Consider the following 16,442-nt stretch of genomic DNA (forward strand, 5'->3'; position numbering starts at 1 on the left):
TTTCCAGCACCTTGAACACTGGTTGGCACATAGTCAGTATTCAATAATTTTTTTTTAATGGATGAACAGAGGATAGCAAAAAGACTTTCATGGATTTAAAAATTTAAACAAATGACAACAACAGCAAACTCTGAGACCATTTGTATAAGTCAACGACACAGATCCTTTGGTGCCGTATATCTACTAGACTGGTTTTCTACTGCTCTCCCAAATGTTTGTTCATAACACTCTGACATACATAAGTAGTGTCTCTCTCCCTTTCCTTCCTTCTCAAATAGTCACGAACACTTAAAATCCTCACAGGTGAGAACTATGATGCTTATGAAGGGTTATACTTGAGAAATTAACAAATATTAGACTCAAAAGAGGTAGATAACAGTTCTGGCTGCCCCACATATCTAGTCTACTCAAGTATGGGGAATATAGAAAACTATTTGGCATCTTAAGTCTAAAATTTGCTCGGATGACCCCCTTTTTGCTGCAAAGTTAAGTTCTTAGTCTCATTATGAAGTTTCTTGTGGCCTGACACGCCTCTTTTTGATGACATGTATTATCTGATGAGCACTCTACTTTAAACTATACATCACATACCACATCTCTTATATGGGATTCTAGCATTAATTCTTTCACCACATATAATTTGGCTGACACTTGTCAGCTTTTTCTTTTTTACCCCCAACTGTCTAGTATCTTTTTCCTTCTAGAATATTACCTCTTGGCTACTTTATAGATTCTTGGTGGGAAGGGATTTCTAGAGCTTGCTTCATTAAGAAATAGTGAGAAGCTCGTTCCTTCCTCTCATGCTGAAATCAAGATGTGAGCCAGGCCTACCATTTTATCTGAGGCTCAAGATACCCTCCAAGATCACTGGTTCTTGGCAGGATATATGTCCTTAGAGAGGCAGGATTGAGGTCCTCATTTCCTTGCTGGATGTTGGAAAGGAACCATTCTCAGCTAGTAGAGGATATATTCAGGCCCCTGCCATTTGTGGTTCCTTGCCTTTGTGGCAATTTGCTTCTTCTAGTACAACAGGAGAGCATCTTCTGTGGCTTTGAATTTCTTTGAATTTCTCTTCTTCCATCTCTGACCTCTAGACTGTCTTTCAGGTGTTCACCTTATCAAGCCAAGCCCAGCCATAATCAAGGAGAAGTGTTTCCACAGGGCATGCACACCAGGGAGTGGGAATCTTGGGGTCATCTAGGAATTCTGATTACTGCAACATTTTTACAAGGATGCCACTTGGAGAAGTTTGTTACTTGGCTCAAAATTAGCATATGTATCCAGAGGTAATAAGTCCAGGACAGTTGGCTATAGTGGCTAACAGCCATGGACAAAGTCATTATCCTATTGAGGCTTACTGGGGAGCAATGTATTTGCGTGCCAATGTGGAGGCTTAATAATGTTTGTAGAACATTAATATTGTTAGTAACAATGCTTGGTAGATTCTTGTGTGTGTGTGTGAACGTGTGTGTGTGTGTGTGTGTGTGTGTGTGTGTGTGTGGTGTTACAGACACATCTGTGCATTTGGAGGTGTTTGTTTCTTTAGATGGTGTAGCTTTAGCAGTTGCCTTCTGATTGGAAGAATCACACAACAGATCTCCTCTGGTCAGAAATCTCCAGTCATGGGTGTCTGAGCCCTTGTCATTGACACCTCTCATTCATCAGGAAAAGGGATCATTCTCTATCAGCCATTTGGCAAAATTGAAACAAAGTAATTGTAACACAACAGTGTCATAGGATCCATGACACCTGCTTTAAAAATAAATCTCCTGGCTTTGTCTTTCCCTTTATTTTCAATAAATGCTTCAGTATTATTGCCACTGCATTAATCTAGCAGCAGGAAACCATTATCCTATGACAACAGTCTCTCCCATTAACATTATCTTTTAATTTTAAGATTGTTTAGATGACTGCTAGAAGCTACTAAATTAAGATAAAATGAACAAAGAATTATTTTGTTTAAGCCAAGTGTTCAGTCAAGGCAGCCGCCTCCAATCTTGACTGCTTTGGCAAAAGAGACACCATTATTTTTGTATCCGATTACAAAATAACATTTGGGTATAAGCTGAAATTTCCAGAAATCGAGACATGTTTTAAATGTCATCTGGGAAATAACCATTAAATTTTAAATTATTATTTATATTGCTTGCTGTATTACATAGTATATATTAAGAGTTGAAAATACTGTTATTTTTCTAGGAAGCAATTGTTGTAGTAAATAAAACAATAATGAAATCACCATGATGAAAACTCAATAAAGGAATAAAGGAAACATTTGTCTAGTAGAGTTTACCCTGAAAAATAATTGAATTTGGAGAATGCAGCAAAAATGAGACAGGAGGAAAATAACAAAAAACTTAAAAAGGGTTGTGATTATTGGTGATTATTATTTAATATTCTGACAGTTATATCACATTAAACAGTATCTGTAAGTTTTATATTGAATACATAACAAGCTTGTTTTCAAATAGTAACTAACTTGCCTACTATCCATTAATCTAAAAAATTCTCTTTTATTCTATCAGCTATATCCTAACACTGGAAGAGACTCTAAAATCTTCTGTGTTTTGCTCCATCTTCATTTGTTCCAATGGCCTTAGGGCTTTCTTTCCAAAGATCAGAGGCTGGAATAACTACAAATAAGGAATATATCTAAATAATTATTAGAGTAGTGATATTATACATTCAACAGTTGAGATCTGTGATTACCAACTCCCACGAGTAAGCCACACAGAAGAAAATTAATAGAAACTGAGTTTCTGTTTTAATAGAATCTTTCTGGAAGGAAAAAAAGAAAAGGCTTAAATTGTGAATTCCCCCCTACTCTTAATGTAGTTCAAGTAGGCCATCAATATGTGTCCTATTTACTGATAGGTGCAAAATAGGTGGTGGGAGATCAATCAAAACCCCCCTCCATAAATTATTGTGACTTCTAGAAATTATCAAAACTTCACTGGAGTGTCATATGTAGTCTTCCCAGCAATGAGTTATAGTCAATAATTCATTCCCTGACGGAGCTGATAACAGGCAGATATTCTAATAATGTGCTAGGATTTACTACTGGACACAAGCAGTAAGTAGGAATTTCAATGCAATGTTAAATGTTATCTCAGTGGAGAAAAGCAATAAAAACAGGACAGAGGGAGGCATCTGGGTGTGATGTTTCGATGTTTTAACCCTCCAATTAGACCAAACGTATATAAAGGTAGTGTTGTTTTAAGTTTTCATTTTTTTGAAGCAAATTTTTTCCAGAGTATTGTTTTGTAATAACTTCTCCTGATCTTATTGTTGGTGAGCACAGCAGCTGGCTCTGAAAAAAATGCTAAAACTAAAGTCTATTTTATTTTTCAGTTGTTTCCCCAAATTTGAAAATGGCTTCCCTTGAATATTTTCCTTTTAGAGGAAACTTCCAAAAAATATTATCATCTCAGACAAAAGGTCTTAAATATATTTTCAGTGATTTCTTATCATACAGAGAAATCAACAAATTTGCTTTCTCTGTCAGAATGTTTTGAAGCTAGAAAAGAAGCGGTGATTCATCAAAAACAATTTTATTATGAAATTTGATTTATGTTGAGAAATATAAATGATGACGTTATAATGTGTACCTCTGTGTGGAGGGAACACATTTTAGTCAATTGAATTATCCAATTTTATTATTTTAAAAAATCCATATCTGGTTGTTCTTTTTATTCAGAAAAATTTATGATGCTGTATAGAGTAGAAATGTGTGTTTTTCAAATCTATGGACAGCTATGGATTGTACTCCCTTAATTCCAATAGGGTCATTCATTACAATTGGATGAATAAATATTATAATAATATTCATCATCTCCTTTGGTGAGCAAATACTTTCAAATACTACATTTTATTATAAGTATATACAGAGAAAATGCTTAATTATATCAATTCTATAATTAAAAATAACACTAACTAAAGAAATTGTGGTTGGGGCAATTAAAATTTCTGAATTACTAGCCTTTAAAAAATTTTAAACCCAGAATAGTTAGAGACAACATAAGGGAGAATGAATTATGTTTTATTGCCTTAGTTTCTCTATCAATAAATGCTCATTTGCATCATTTTAGAGAGGAATGGTAATTTTATATGGAATCACTATTTTCTACTGGGTTTATAATTTTAATTTATATCCTTAGTAATAACCACTTCACATATATACAGATGACCCAGTCATCTATATATCCTCTTTTGTAACTATTATAAAACTAAATTTATTCATGCAAAGATTTGACTCAACTTTAATAAGCATTGCTTGTCGACCTATTAGACCACTGAGAAGACCCTAATGAAAATATGATATACTCACACATGTAGTCTGATGATTTATCAGCAATGATATTTGCAGAATATCACTTATGCTTGAATTTTGTTGACAAAATTCAGTCCTAGAAATGGGCAGTATGAGTAAGCGAAATAATTTTCCTTATAAAATCATTGCTATGAAATATATTCATATATCAAGATTTACTGAGTTCTGAGGCAAATTTGGGGGATTTTTAAAGTGATGTTCCTATTCTTATATGAAGAAAACAAGTCATTTATTGTCACTGTAACACAGAGATCTTGCTGCATTGGGCAAAATGCTGGGGCACAGATGTGTTCCCTTCTTTCCCATCACCTTTTCACCTTTCCTGACATCTCCAGGAGCTTTAAATGTCCTAATGAAATAGAATAATTTAAAGTAAAATGTACACCTTACATTTTTATTTCCAATTACAACAATATCCATGCTGTTTTTCCCCCTCTATCATTATTTGATTTCAATAAAATCAACTCCGTGTATGTGTGTGTGTGTGTGTGTGTGTGTGTGTGTATGTATGTGTGTGTGTGTATATATATATATATATATATTTTTTTTTTTTTTTGTACTGAGGATTGAACCCATAGATGCTTAACCACTGAGTCAAATCCCCAGCCCTTTTTTATATTTTATTTGGAGACAGGGTCTTGCTGAGTTGGTTAGGGCCTTGCTAAGTTGCTGAGGCTTGCTTTGAACTCAAAATCCTCCTGCCTCAGCCTCCTGAGCTGGGATTACAGGTGTGCACCACTGTGCCATGCCTCACTATGCTTTTATATTGCCCTATAAAATAGTAGTTAGGATAGAATTTCCTAAATACTGATTAACATAATTTGATGAGTTATTTACCAAATGTAATCATTGGGATTCTTAAAAAAAGAAAAAGAATCTTCTAATAAGGCAACTATCTACCCTTTATCACATAAAACATTTAGTAAGACACCTATAAGGGATTTTGAGAAATCTCAAAAAGTATTATTATCAATATTTTTAAGGTCAAGATATGGTTCCTTGAAATGTAGTCTTTTAGAGATGTAGTCTTGATGCGTTGGACATAAACCCCTTACTGTGCAGTACTCCCCAGCTCCATCCCACAACAGTAACACAAAGCAGTGGTACAGGTCCCAGCTGCCATTCCTCTTCCTTGGGCTTTCTCTGTTGCTATCATTCCTTCTTCTCTCCACATTGGAATTTGTCATCCCAACCTCAAGCATTTTGGATTCACCTTGCAGGAGCTTTTTTACTTCAGGGGAATTAACAGGTGGGTGAATTTTTAAAAGTCCTGCCTAAAAAGACTTCTTTCCCAAACAGTTTTGCATTGGCTTTAAAAGGGTGAAATATTTTTTCCTGAGAAAGTGCTGTGGCACTTGTCTTCGATGTGGCCATCTCAGCATGGAAAATACCAGGGGTCTGTGTGCAAACTCTGGCTATCCATACAGATTCTTAGAGAACTGTCACTTGGAGAACACAATGATCATATTGAAGGACTAGAGTGAGAAGGGAGGAAAATATGGATAAATAATTTCAGAAGGAATAAGGGCTTAATCTAGGACCAATATGGCTCTTACATTTAATCAAAATTCAAGACAGAAATAATTTGAGTTGCTTTATTTTCCAAAGCACCATATTTATTTATTTTTTATCATTTTAAGTGAGTAGGCTGAATGATTAATGTGGGATGTCATCAGAGGTTTCTTCAACTGCTGGGCACAATATTACATTATTTTGAGTTAGGCAATTTCACTTTACATTGGGATTATTACTTGAAGTACCATTTTTATGTTTGTTTAAAGAATGCCCTTATACAGAACTCTTTTACCCACGATGAACTTGTATGTGTTTACACAGTTTGGGTGTGTTTTGGATCAGTGGAAATAAAAGACTGACATTGGTACCTCATTCAGGCAGGCACTCTCAGACCACAAATCTTGCTACCCAGATGAGAAAGGAATGCTAATGCAAAGAATGCAGAAATAAAGGCTACCCAGAGGTGGCGCTGTGGTTAAAGTACACCTGAATTTTGATTACAGTGAATGGATTTACTCCCTACCCTTCAGAGGAGAGATGTTAACCATTATCACTTTTGTATTTCTATAACCACAACATCAGCAAATAAAGCTCTATGGTAATACACTCCAACCCACTCCAATCTACAGGGACAAGTGTAAAGACCTAACTTTACACACAATTAAAGCCAAAACACAAAAACCACCTCCTAAAGCTTAGGCCTCTGATAGCCTAGAAATCTGTATTCAAAGTTTTATACATTCTTCTCTCCCTCATTCCATACAAACTACCTGGATTCTTTGATGAATCACTCAGTGATATTTGAAATGTGCCTGGCTAAGTTTCTAACATTTCGTTTTAGAATTTAAAAATTCATTTTTGTGTACACTCTTTAGATAATACCACAATTCATTATAGAACTATGTGTTATATGTTCTATTTTTTAAAAAATCACTTTAAAAAATGAAGAATAATGGGCCCTGGCTTAATTTTCTCAATGTTGATGAGAAATTAAAGACCAAGAGAAGGAAATCTCGTTATATATGACAAATTCTAACATAATTATAGTCCACTAAGATCCTGTGTCATCTCATTTTGATTATTTTAAATTATTAACAAATTAAAAATGAACCCCAGGAATTGAAATGTTTCCTTTTTTGGGGGGAGGTCATTTCCTCATTTGGTTTGGGTTTTCTTGACTAACCTTCAAGGTGTATTACATCTTTTCTAAGTTGACCTTCTTTAATCATGCCTTTCTACAGTTGTTTTTTTGTTCAGGACATTTAAAGTATTATTGAAGATTTAATGATTTCTTTAAAAATGTTTTTTGTATGTGCCCAAGGTGAAGTGATCATAACAATGCAATTTTAAATACAAATCAGTAAAATTAATTCATTTAATTTTAACATAGAAGGAATTTAAGATGCTAGAATAAAGAAATGAGTATTTTAATTGGTCTTTAAAATGTCCTCTGCTTAGTTTTATAGGCAATAATTATTTTTTCTTTTGCAGTCCTAATTTTGATGGTTTAAAGGATAGAAATTCCCCAACAGACACTAAAACCATGGATGTTCAACATGTGCATTGTCTTGCCAGATTCTCCTTCAGGTTCCTTTCCTCAACCTAGCAGTACTGTGTGTAATACAATATAAGAAAACTTGTCCCAAAAGGCTGGTTTTACTTAATGATACTTAGCAGAAGGGCTTTGCACTTTCATGATAATTTCCAACAGAAAAACCTCTCTGGAACTTACTAATAATAATCAGACCTAATATTAGCCTCAAATCAGAGATTTCTTAAACCTATTTGGCATGCCTCGTTGAATGACTAGGTAGGTATTCGAGCTTCTAGGCTGAGCTTGGGCCTAGGAAAGAGACTCTCTGGTTAGCACCCTAAAAGCATTCCTCAAGTCTTGATTTATACTAGAAAGGTCATTTCTACTCTTCAGAGGCTGCGAGAGTGCAAATAACTTCCATTGCTTTGGAGGCTAAGAGTAACTCAACATTTCATCCCCCACAGTGAGGAGGAAAGTAGGGTAGGGCAATGCGTTCTCCCTTAAGGTTTTTTTCTTTCAACTTTGAAAATAAGGATTGTGGTACGTACATCATCAGCAATTGACAAGTATCTATGAAATGCTTACTAAGCTCTTAGTTTACCTTCGGGTTAATGGGAAGTTGGTGATTTAGCAGTCAGTATTTAGGCAGGACCATCTTTCCCTTGTTAACTAAACTTCCACTAAGATTCATAAATATCCAACATCGTGAATTAAAACAAACAAACAAAAAACTCTTTTTCGTGCTTATGTGTGTTTAGAGCAACGCTTTGATGCAGAAAGGCTTTTCTTCCCAAGCAGGAAGAGACCCATTTCTGAGACAAAGTTTCTCAGGATCTCTGGATTTGAGAGGAGGGCAATCCCCGAGGGGTGAGCGGGTGCGGGTCCTAAGGGTCCCCGCGCGCCGAGAGGCAGGTGCAACCCCGAGACCCGACTCGTGATTCCGGGCTGTGGAGGCAGCCCAAGCCGGGTACCCGGCGACCGGCGCCAGGGCCACTTCTCCCCACCTGATTCCGGCCAGTCCCTGCGCCTTCCTCGGCCGGCTCCGCTGCCTCACTCTCTCCCCCGCCCCCCGAGTCTCGTTTCAGTCATCCCTTTGTCCTTCCCCGGATTGGCAGGTTTTATTATTCCGCCTGAACAATCCGGCCGCCCAGTGGCTGAGGGTCGCTGACGTCGGCGGCAGAGCCGGGGAGTAGTTGGGATTTTGTTCTGTCAGTAACACATGTGTAAGAGCCGCGGAGGGAGCGAGCGAGCCGGCTAGAGGCCAGCGCTGCTGCCGCCGCCGCCGCCGCCTCCGAGCCGGGCAGCTGCAGCCCCGGCAGCGGCGCAGGCTCCAGCGCGCCGGGCCGCGGCCGCCCGCAGCCCCCGACTCCAGGCGCGCCCGTCTGCCGGCCTCCTCACCGGCCGCGGCCGCTCTCGGATCTTGTTTTTGCGGCTGCTCCACGGCCGGCAGTGCTTGGCCGAACCGCCGCCGCCGCCGCCGCCGGCCCCGAGCGAACGAGCGAGCGGGCGCGCGGGAGGGAGGAAGGCGGCGGAGGAGGAGGAGCGGGAGGCGCGCGGGCGGGGGCGGGGGCCGCCGGGCGGGGGCATATACAAAGTGAAGCCACATTGCCAAACTTGCAGCAGCGATTGCAGCAGTTGCTGCCGCTGCGCCGCGCCTGAAGCCGCGCCGCGCGGGCCGAGGGCTCCTGCAGCTGCTCGCGCGCAGCCGGAGGCGGAGGAGAGGACGAGGACTGGGACTGACACTTCTGCTCCCGGCCGCCGGCCACTTACGCGGCGCCCCCCAACCCGCCCCAGAGCAAGGCGATTAAAAAAAAAAAAAAAAAAGCAGCCCTTAGCCCCCTCCTCCCCTTTCCTGCTTCTGCGAGAACTCGCTCCCTCCCTCCAGCTCCGCCAGCCAAGGCGCCCCTTCCTTGGAAGCCGAGCGGCTTCGCTCGAATTTCGCCGCCGCCGCCTCTCGCAATATTGCAATATAGGGGAAAAGCAGGTAAGGGGGCGGCTGGGGAGCCGCGGGCTGGGAGGGTGGCGCGGGGGAGGGGGCCGTTTGGGGCCGGGGCTGTTTTCTTTGGCTTCCTTCCCTTGACCGTCCCAAATTGCAAGTAAACAATACGTCGCCTTAGATAATGCGCGAGTCTGAAACTACCGAGGCCGGCCTGCGAGCTAGCGCGGAGGGCAGCCCCGGGCCGCCAGCTTTGTAGCGGTTCCTGCTTACAAAAGGGTTCTTGGAGACCGGGCTGGTGGAGACCCTAGAGGGGGGTGGGGACGTTTCCAGTTGCAAAGGGAAAGGCAGGGACTGCTTGGATGAGGATTTAAGTGTAAGAAGTAGTGTGTGCCAGAGGGGGGACAGTCACGACCCTCCCCCCTCCAGTAAACACTATTTTTTGAAACAGTGGCAGAAAGGATCTAAGTGACCAGAATTCGGTATTGTTGGTTCTTTAAAAAAAATTCCTCTTGGCTTATAAGTCTTTTGTTCCAATCCAGGAGAAATCCGGTGAATCACCTAATTAAAATCAAGACATGAATTAAGCATCCATTTTTGTACTACAAATTGCCAGCGCTACGTTTGTCCCTCCCTTGGTCTCCATTAAAAAACACCAGAGACGTTGTTAAAGGGGGGCAGATTTTGCCTCTAGCTGCCACTTCTGCTTTCTATTTCACTGACTATCCTAGGACCTAAATTGCTTGGCTATGTAATTACTAGAGTATAAGCCTATTTAACTTAAAAGCTTTCTTTCTTTCTTTCTTTCTTTTTTTTTTTTTTTCCAACTCTAAATGAAACTTGATGAGGGCCCGTCCTTAGTTATCAGGGGAGTCAGTTTCTGGTCAGTCCTCTTGATTCATCTCTTTTAGATTTAATCAGCATTAAGGTATTGCTTGTCCTTAAGAGCTTTAGCTAATGGGGTTACTGGATGCTTTTCTCAGTGTAATGTTTCCTTTTCAAAAAAATATACATATATATTTACCTCTCACCAAAGATGGGGGCGGGGAACAGCTTGGAATCTCCTCCCTCCCTCTCCCCTTTTAAAAAGGAATTCGGACGATTAAAACGTTGGGGGGAAACAGTTTAAAGACCTAGGGCAGGAAATGCAGATTCATTTGGGTTAGGACTGAAATTGTAACAAAAAGCAATTCCTCGAGTAAATGCATCAGATAAATCAATTTACATAAAGGTATGATGCATTCGGATAAATGCAATGCTAATGGGTTTTAGAGTGGTCCTGTTTCCAAAGTCTCAGGGTTTTGTTACAGCTTAATTGGTGCAGTTCTTATTCTGGTTTATTGTGCGGTCACTGGACACACGTTCCGGGACTCTTTCGGAGGAAATGTGTTTAAAATCAGCCTATTTAAGGAACTCGAGTCCTTGTTTGGTTCCCCCTCTCTCGTTCTTTTGCAGCAGCCAAGTTGGGCCGGGGACAGGCAAAGTTCGCCCTCTCCCTTCTGAGGTATCAGCTGAATGTCTTGAGCAGATAGCTGGGAGCCTTGGGGGGAGCCCACACTCTTGGCTTACAGAGGACAAAGACAAAACAGGCTGCTTAATTGGCAGTAAATAACTTGATCTTTTTATAGAATAAGTGACTGAAGGAACACTAGGACTTTATTGGACTCAGGATTGGAGGCAACAAATTAATCGGTTTAGGCTAAGCTTCATAAATTGATTCCTATATTATACCCCAGTTGCTTCTCTTATGGCATTCATTAGAGTGGGGAATGTTTAAAAGCAGTTTTTGGTGACAGCAGGACTTGGCTCTGAATATAACTTGTTCATCACTTAATAGTGCCTTCTAGAATATTACCTACCCCCCCTCCTTTGGAGTAACAAAGCTTTAGCATTTAAATTGCTGATCAAGGGCAGATTAGTGAGAGCAAAGTGGAGAGTGTTTGTGTAGGAAGTTAACAGGCATCCTAAAGTTCAATGATCTATTATTCTTGCCTGTGTCCTGAAAACCCAGAGAAAACACTCATTGATCTTGAAAATGAAATGAGATTTGGAACAATAATGGGAGATGGCGGTCACCACAATGGCATGTGAAAGGTGCTGTTTAAAAATACGAAAAACCAGTTTCGCAACTTTACACACCGCACCCCCTCCCGCCACCTTGCCTCCCCTCCCACCACCACGCTCTCCATCTCCCCTCTGCCGGTCCCTCCCTCCTCTTTCAGAAAACCCAACTATTTCCAACTTGTGAACTGCAGCTGCACTTCCTAGGGCAGAGCTCGGGAGGGAACGTGGCTCTGGCGGGGCCGCCGCCTCCCCACGCCCCTCGGCTGGCTCGCGGGGCTCGGCGGGGGCTGGGGAGGGGCCGGGCGCGGCGGTGGGTGGGTTTGACCCTCATTTGCTGGAGGCGGGCGGCGGCGACGGCGGCGGGGAGGAGGGGGCAGTGGGCGGAGGCGGGGGCTTGGGGGAGGCGCTGCGAGGGGTGGAGCGCGCCGCCGAGCTCGCTCTCGGAGTTTTGACAGTACCGGAGCTGAAATTGTCAGCGGCGGCGAGCGCAGGAAAGTTGAGAGGAGCTCGTGGCCCCAGAACAAAGCTTGAGAAAAGTAAACAGGCAGCTGCTGCCGGCGAGCCTCCCTCCTTTCCTCTCTCGCTCAGCCTCTTTCCCGCCCTTGCCTTGCCGCTTCCTTCCAGCAGCTCCGGGGGGGAGGAGGGGAATGGGCTTGCTCTCTCTCTGGCGATTACTAACTTTTGCGTCGCCCCTGTTTTGTCTTTCTCTCCCTGTCCCCTTCCCGCCCTCTGCAGACCATGGTGAATCCGGGCAGCAGCTCGCAGCCGCCCCCGGTGACGGCCGGCTCCCTCTCCTGGAAGCGGTGCGCAGGCTGCGGGGGCAAGATTGCAGACCGCTTTCTGCTCTATGCCATGGACAGCTATTGGCACAGCCGATGCCTCAAGTGCTCCTGCTGCCAGGCGCAGCTGGGAGACATCGGCACGTCTTGTTACACCAAGAGCGGCATGATCCTTTGCAGAAATGACTACATTAGGTAAGTCTGTTGGCTTTTCCTGAGGGTAAGCACAGCAGTGGCAAGGCCAAAGTTGAAGGGAAGGAGCCTGCACCTATCGAAAGACATGACAGCCTTCACCTCAAAAACCTTCTGATGAGCGAAATTTAAGGGATTTAAGAAGCATGTACTAGTCTTCCGTATTTGATAACAAATAAGGGACAAGTGCCATACAAAGTAAAAACTCCCGTCTAATGGAACTGGCTGTTGTATGTGCAAAGATTGAGCACCCTAAGTGTTCAGTCTTAACTGGACTTCAGGCTAAAAATAAGCATTTCAAGTGGGAGTTAAGTTGCTTTTTTAAAGCAAGGTAGGGATCTACAGAGCTCAGAGACAAAAGGTTAACTTAAAAATAAAAGTGTAGTTAGTGAGAAAGTGTGTGTAGTGATGGCTAATTATGATATTTGCATAAGCACCTTTAAACTTTTTTTTGAGTGTAATGCTCTGACTCATTCTTTGTGCTTCTTGTGAAAAATGCTGATTACCCATCAGTTTAAAGACTTGTAATTCTTTTTATAGCAAAAACCCCCAAACAAAACCTAGTGGTAATGTTTTTCTTCATACTGTTACTTGGAGGCTTGCTTAAATGTTAGTGTGTGGATTGCGATGCAAAAATTGCTTTTTTCTTTTTTTTTTTTTTTACTTGAAGAACGGTCAGGTCTATAGTTTTTTGTTGTTGTTGTCATTTGTAGCACTGCCCTTGATCCCCAAAGAGATTTAGAAAACGAGGCTATAGAATTATACTAATCTTGCGTTTTAAAGCAATGTATAGGAACATGTAAGCAGTCTTTTCCAACAAGTTTCAGTGCAATTAATGGAAAGAATTCAGGAGGTCAGGTGCCTATAGGATCTTTTCAGGTGAACTCAAGCTACTTAAACTCATTAATTTGAAAGGAGGCATTTGAAGGATTACACATTTAATTTGAGTAAATGGTTTGATAGACTGATGCACATGAATGCTTCTAGGAGGTGTTCTGTTTCAACATCCAGTAATTAAAAAAAAAAAAAAAACCACACGCACACCGTTGGTACTATAGAGAACTGAACACTTTTAAGAATTTCATTCTATTTAAATTTCTGCCCTTAAACCTTTTTCTTTATAGGAATTAATAGAAAAATTTTGTTTTTTCTTCAATGCGGGTAAATCAGTGGATGAGATATTTTGTTCAAAGTTTAGCTCTATTGAGATTCACTTCACTGCAGCTTATACTGCGAAAGATCCCAATGCAGTTCAGAGCGGAGTATGGGTGTGTTTACTCCAGTGATAATCATTAATGTAAAATGATGTTTGGTTATTCTGATAATGCAACCAATATCCACTCTGGTGGCATCCTCAATCAGTCAAGTAAAAGAAATATAGGAAGGGAGAGGGCTTTTATTTTTAAATTAAGATGGCTGCATTAATTCTGCTAAGTGTTCTTTTAAAAGTAAATGTTAGAAAAATCAGCAGGAGCATGGGTGTAATGCTTTCTGGTCTTCCAAGCAATGCCTTGAGCTTTGACAGTATTAAAATTAGAGAGCAATACTGTGGTAAGGAAGGAGGGTGGTTTGAAGAGGAAAACCTGATGGTGCAGTTAAGATTTGGTGAGTGGTAGTTTCATTTCTTTCTCCAGGTTGCCTTAAAAAAAACTTTGTTTCTGATTACGACTAATTAAAAAGAAGATGGGTCCACTTGTATTCCCTTAGGACAAGTTTAGGCAAGTGGCTTCCTGGGAATTGAATCCATTCCTTTCCCTATTCTTGGGGCCAAATATAAATGCCCATTTGGTGTTTTCTTGTGACCTAATGGATAAGTGGAGGATGGGTACCCAGCCCTGAGCCTTAATTAATTGATGGATCCATAGTTTCACTCTTTCTTTTTGCTCTGAATCTGGGAACTGGAGTTAAGCTTGCTCTTGAACTAAATGTTACCCTGAGACTCTTATATTTATCTGGGAGAGATGAGTTCCAGTTCAGTACCAAATGGATCATCACCTAACACTTTGCTCACCAGCAGCCAATTTAGAGATCTCAGAACTAGTGTTCCCTCTCCCTCAGTACATCAAGAAGCAAAAAAGGGTGGGAAGGTGGGGGAGGTGCTGGAGTGCCTTTTCCTCTCAGCTATCCCCTGCCCAAACTCCCCCTGAGTCCACTTGTTGGAGGAGATTTCTATGCCACACGGACAGCTACTGAAGAGTGGAGTAATCTGTTTGCTGGCCACCAGGTGAAGAGGAGGACCCTTCGGCCTGGCTAGGACCACAAAGCGATTTATGAAGGGGCTTTTAAACTGTCTGACCTTAAGGTTGTGTGGTGTGTGTGTGTGTGTGTGTGTGTTTAAACAATCAAGATCAACCAATATCTGGATAAAAAGCTGCAGCAAAGCTGGGAGAGGCCGGCGGGGGTGAGGTAGGAAGGATAGGGGGAACGTTTTTTTCCCCCCCAGTCCCCTCCCCCTCCGTGGCCAAGTGTCGATTGGGCCGAGCTGGGCTTCTGCCTCCTCTCTCCTAGATTTCAGATAAAGCGGCTGCCTTGCTGCAGCGAATCCGCACAATTAAAAGCTTTAATTAGTGGCTCCTCCATTTTCTTAGTTCTGATGGGCTTTATCTAATGAGATCTGGTCTCTGGCTTAGATCTGCTCCGAATGACGTGTCCGCAATGAATGAGAGCTGCGTCGCAAACAAAACATTTAATTAACAAAATTGGCCTCTAAGACAGGGAGGGAAAGGCTTGGGGGGGGGCGGTGTGCTGGGGAAGGGGAGGGTGGATCTTAAAGGGACCAATGCCTGCCTCCCCCCAACCTCCCCAAAGTCCGCAAAAACCTTAGAACTACCCCCCCCCCATCCCCGGCTCCCGATCCCTCGGCTCCACCCGAGCGCCAAGTAGCTTCGGAAACTCCAGATCTCTTTACTCTAACCCTGTTTCCTCCGTCCCACCTTGGGCCCTACGATTGCCTCGGAAAGTGCAGTGAGAGGAGGAAGTTCGGGGACCGACGGGTGGGGCTGCAGGTCGAGGAGGGTGAGGAAACGCGCCGGAAGCCCGGTGGCGGTGGTCGGCGAGCCCTTCCTCGCGGGGCTGGCCGGGCCTGGGCCGGCACCGCCCGAGGCCACAGCCGAGGCGCCCAGCGGCCAGCGGCCTCGGCCCGCGAGGGGGCGAGCGCAGGGCGGGAGCCGGTGAGCGGGTCGCGCTTTCTTTCCCCGGCTCCGCTCGGGTGGTTCACGTGGCGCCCGTAGCCGCAGTGAGCTTGGCGCGGCCCGGGTGGGGGGGATTGGTGGTGGTTGGTGGCGGAGGGTGTGTTTGGGGAGGGGGTAGCGTCAGGAATGGAGGCGCCGCCAGGCAGCGAGTTCATTTCCCTGGTAATCAACAGCAAGCTGCTATATTCAGAGAATGCTGTCCCTTTAATTGAACAGGCTAGGTAATTAAATGGCACTTTTCCAATAGGACGTGCTAGGTAAATCTAATAGTTGGTTATTTAATATCACTTTGAAGTCTGCCCACTCAAGCACAATGACAGCACAGGAGCATGTGAACTATTAGCTAGGAAAAAAAAAAACCCAGGATCTCAAAAATTAATTAAATCGCATGCAATTTAGGGGGAACGTTTATCTTGATTTGTCATAACAGAATTAATTCAAGGCCTCCAATTCACTTGGGGGCAGATCTGTTACTCTGAATTAACCAAGCGTAATTTGGCTGATTTTTTTTTTTTTTCTCCTTCCCCTCTCTAATGCAGCAGTTGCGATTATGCACAGCCCCCCTCTTAAGTATCAATAGCTTCTGGTGCTTTTAAGGTGCTTGGTCTCTAGTTATTCCGAAGTACCTTTAATGGACTTGGCTCCAGGCATAATTTCTGGGTTGCATTTCTTTGTTACATTTAATATAGCTGGTGCAGAATTTAGATTAAATATAGGATCCTGCTGGAAAACCAATTGCTTCTGGATCAGTAGCTGTGGATGTGCATTTTTCTCCTCAGATAGGTTGCTGATATTTACTTGCAGGTACAAATGTATACCTTTCAGCCACACTCTTAGAAATGTACCTCTCCTTGCCTGAAAGCAGTTTTGAAAACACAGCCAGGTAGCACTCCATATTGTG

At 42.5% G+C, this 16,442-nt stretch overlaps 1 protein-coding gene across 2 annotated transcripts in view; it reads left to right on the forward strand.

The window, feature by feature from the left end:
- Nucleotides 1-9,228: 9,228 nt before the first annotated feature.
- The window catches only part of Lmo4 (LIM domain only 4), a 19,646-nt gene continuing 12,432 nt past the window's right edge, over nucleotides 9,229-16,442 (forward strand). The window contains exons 1-2 of one of the 2 annotated variants that reach the window (XM_005339123.4): nucleotides 9,229-9,363; nucleotides 12,115-12,353. In XM_005339123.4, the coding sequence (XP_005339180.1) occupies nucleotides 12,118-12,353 (236 nt within the window). In that variant the 5' untranslated portion in view covers nucleotides 9,229-9,363; nucleotides 12,115-12,117. Of the gene's footprint in view, nucleotides 9,364-11,773; nucleotides 11,916-12,114; nucleotides 12,354-16,442 lie in introns of those variants that run through there. The other variant, XM_005339124.5, reaches the window with a different exon arrangement.

The sequence above is a fragment of the Ictidomys tridecemlineatus genome, chromosome 11 (assembly GCF_052094955.1).
Source record: "Ictidomys tridecemlineatus isolate mIctTri1 chromosome 11, mIctTri1.hap1, whole genome shotgun sequence".
Classification (NCBI taxonomy): Eukaryota; Metazoa; Chordata; class Mammalia; order Rodentia; family Sciuridae; genus Ictidomys; species Ictidomys tridecemlineatus.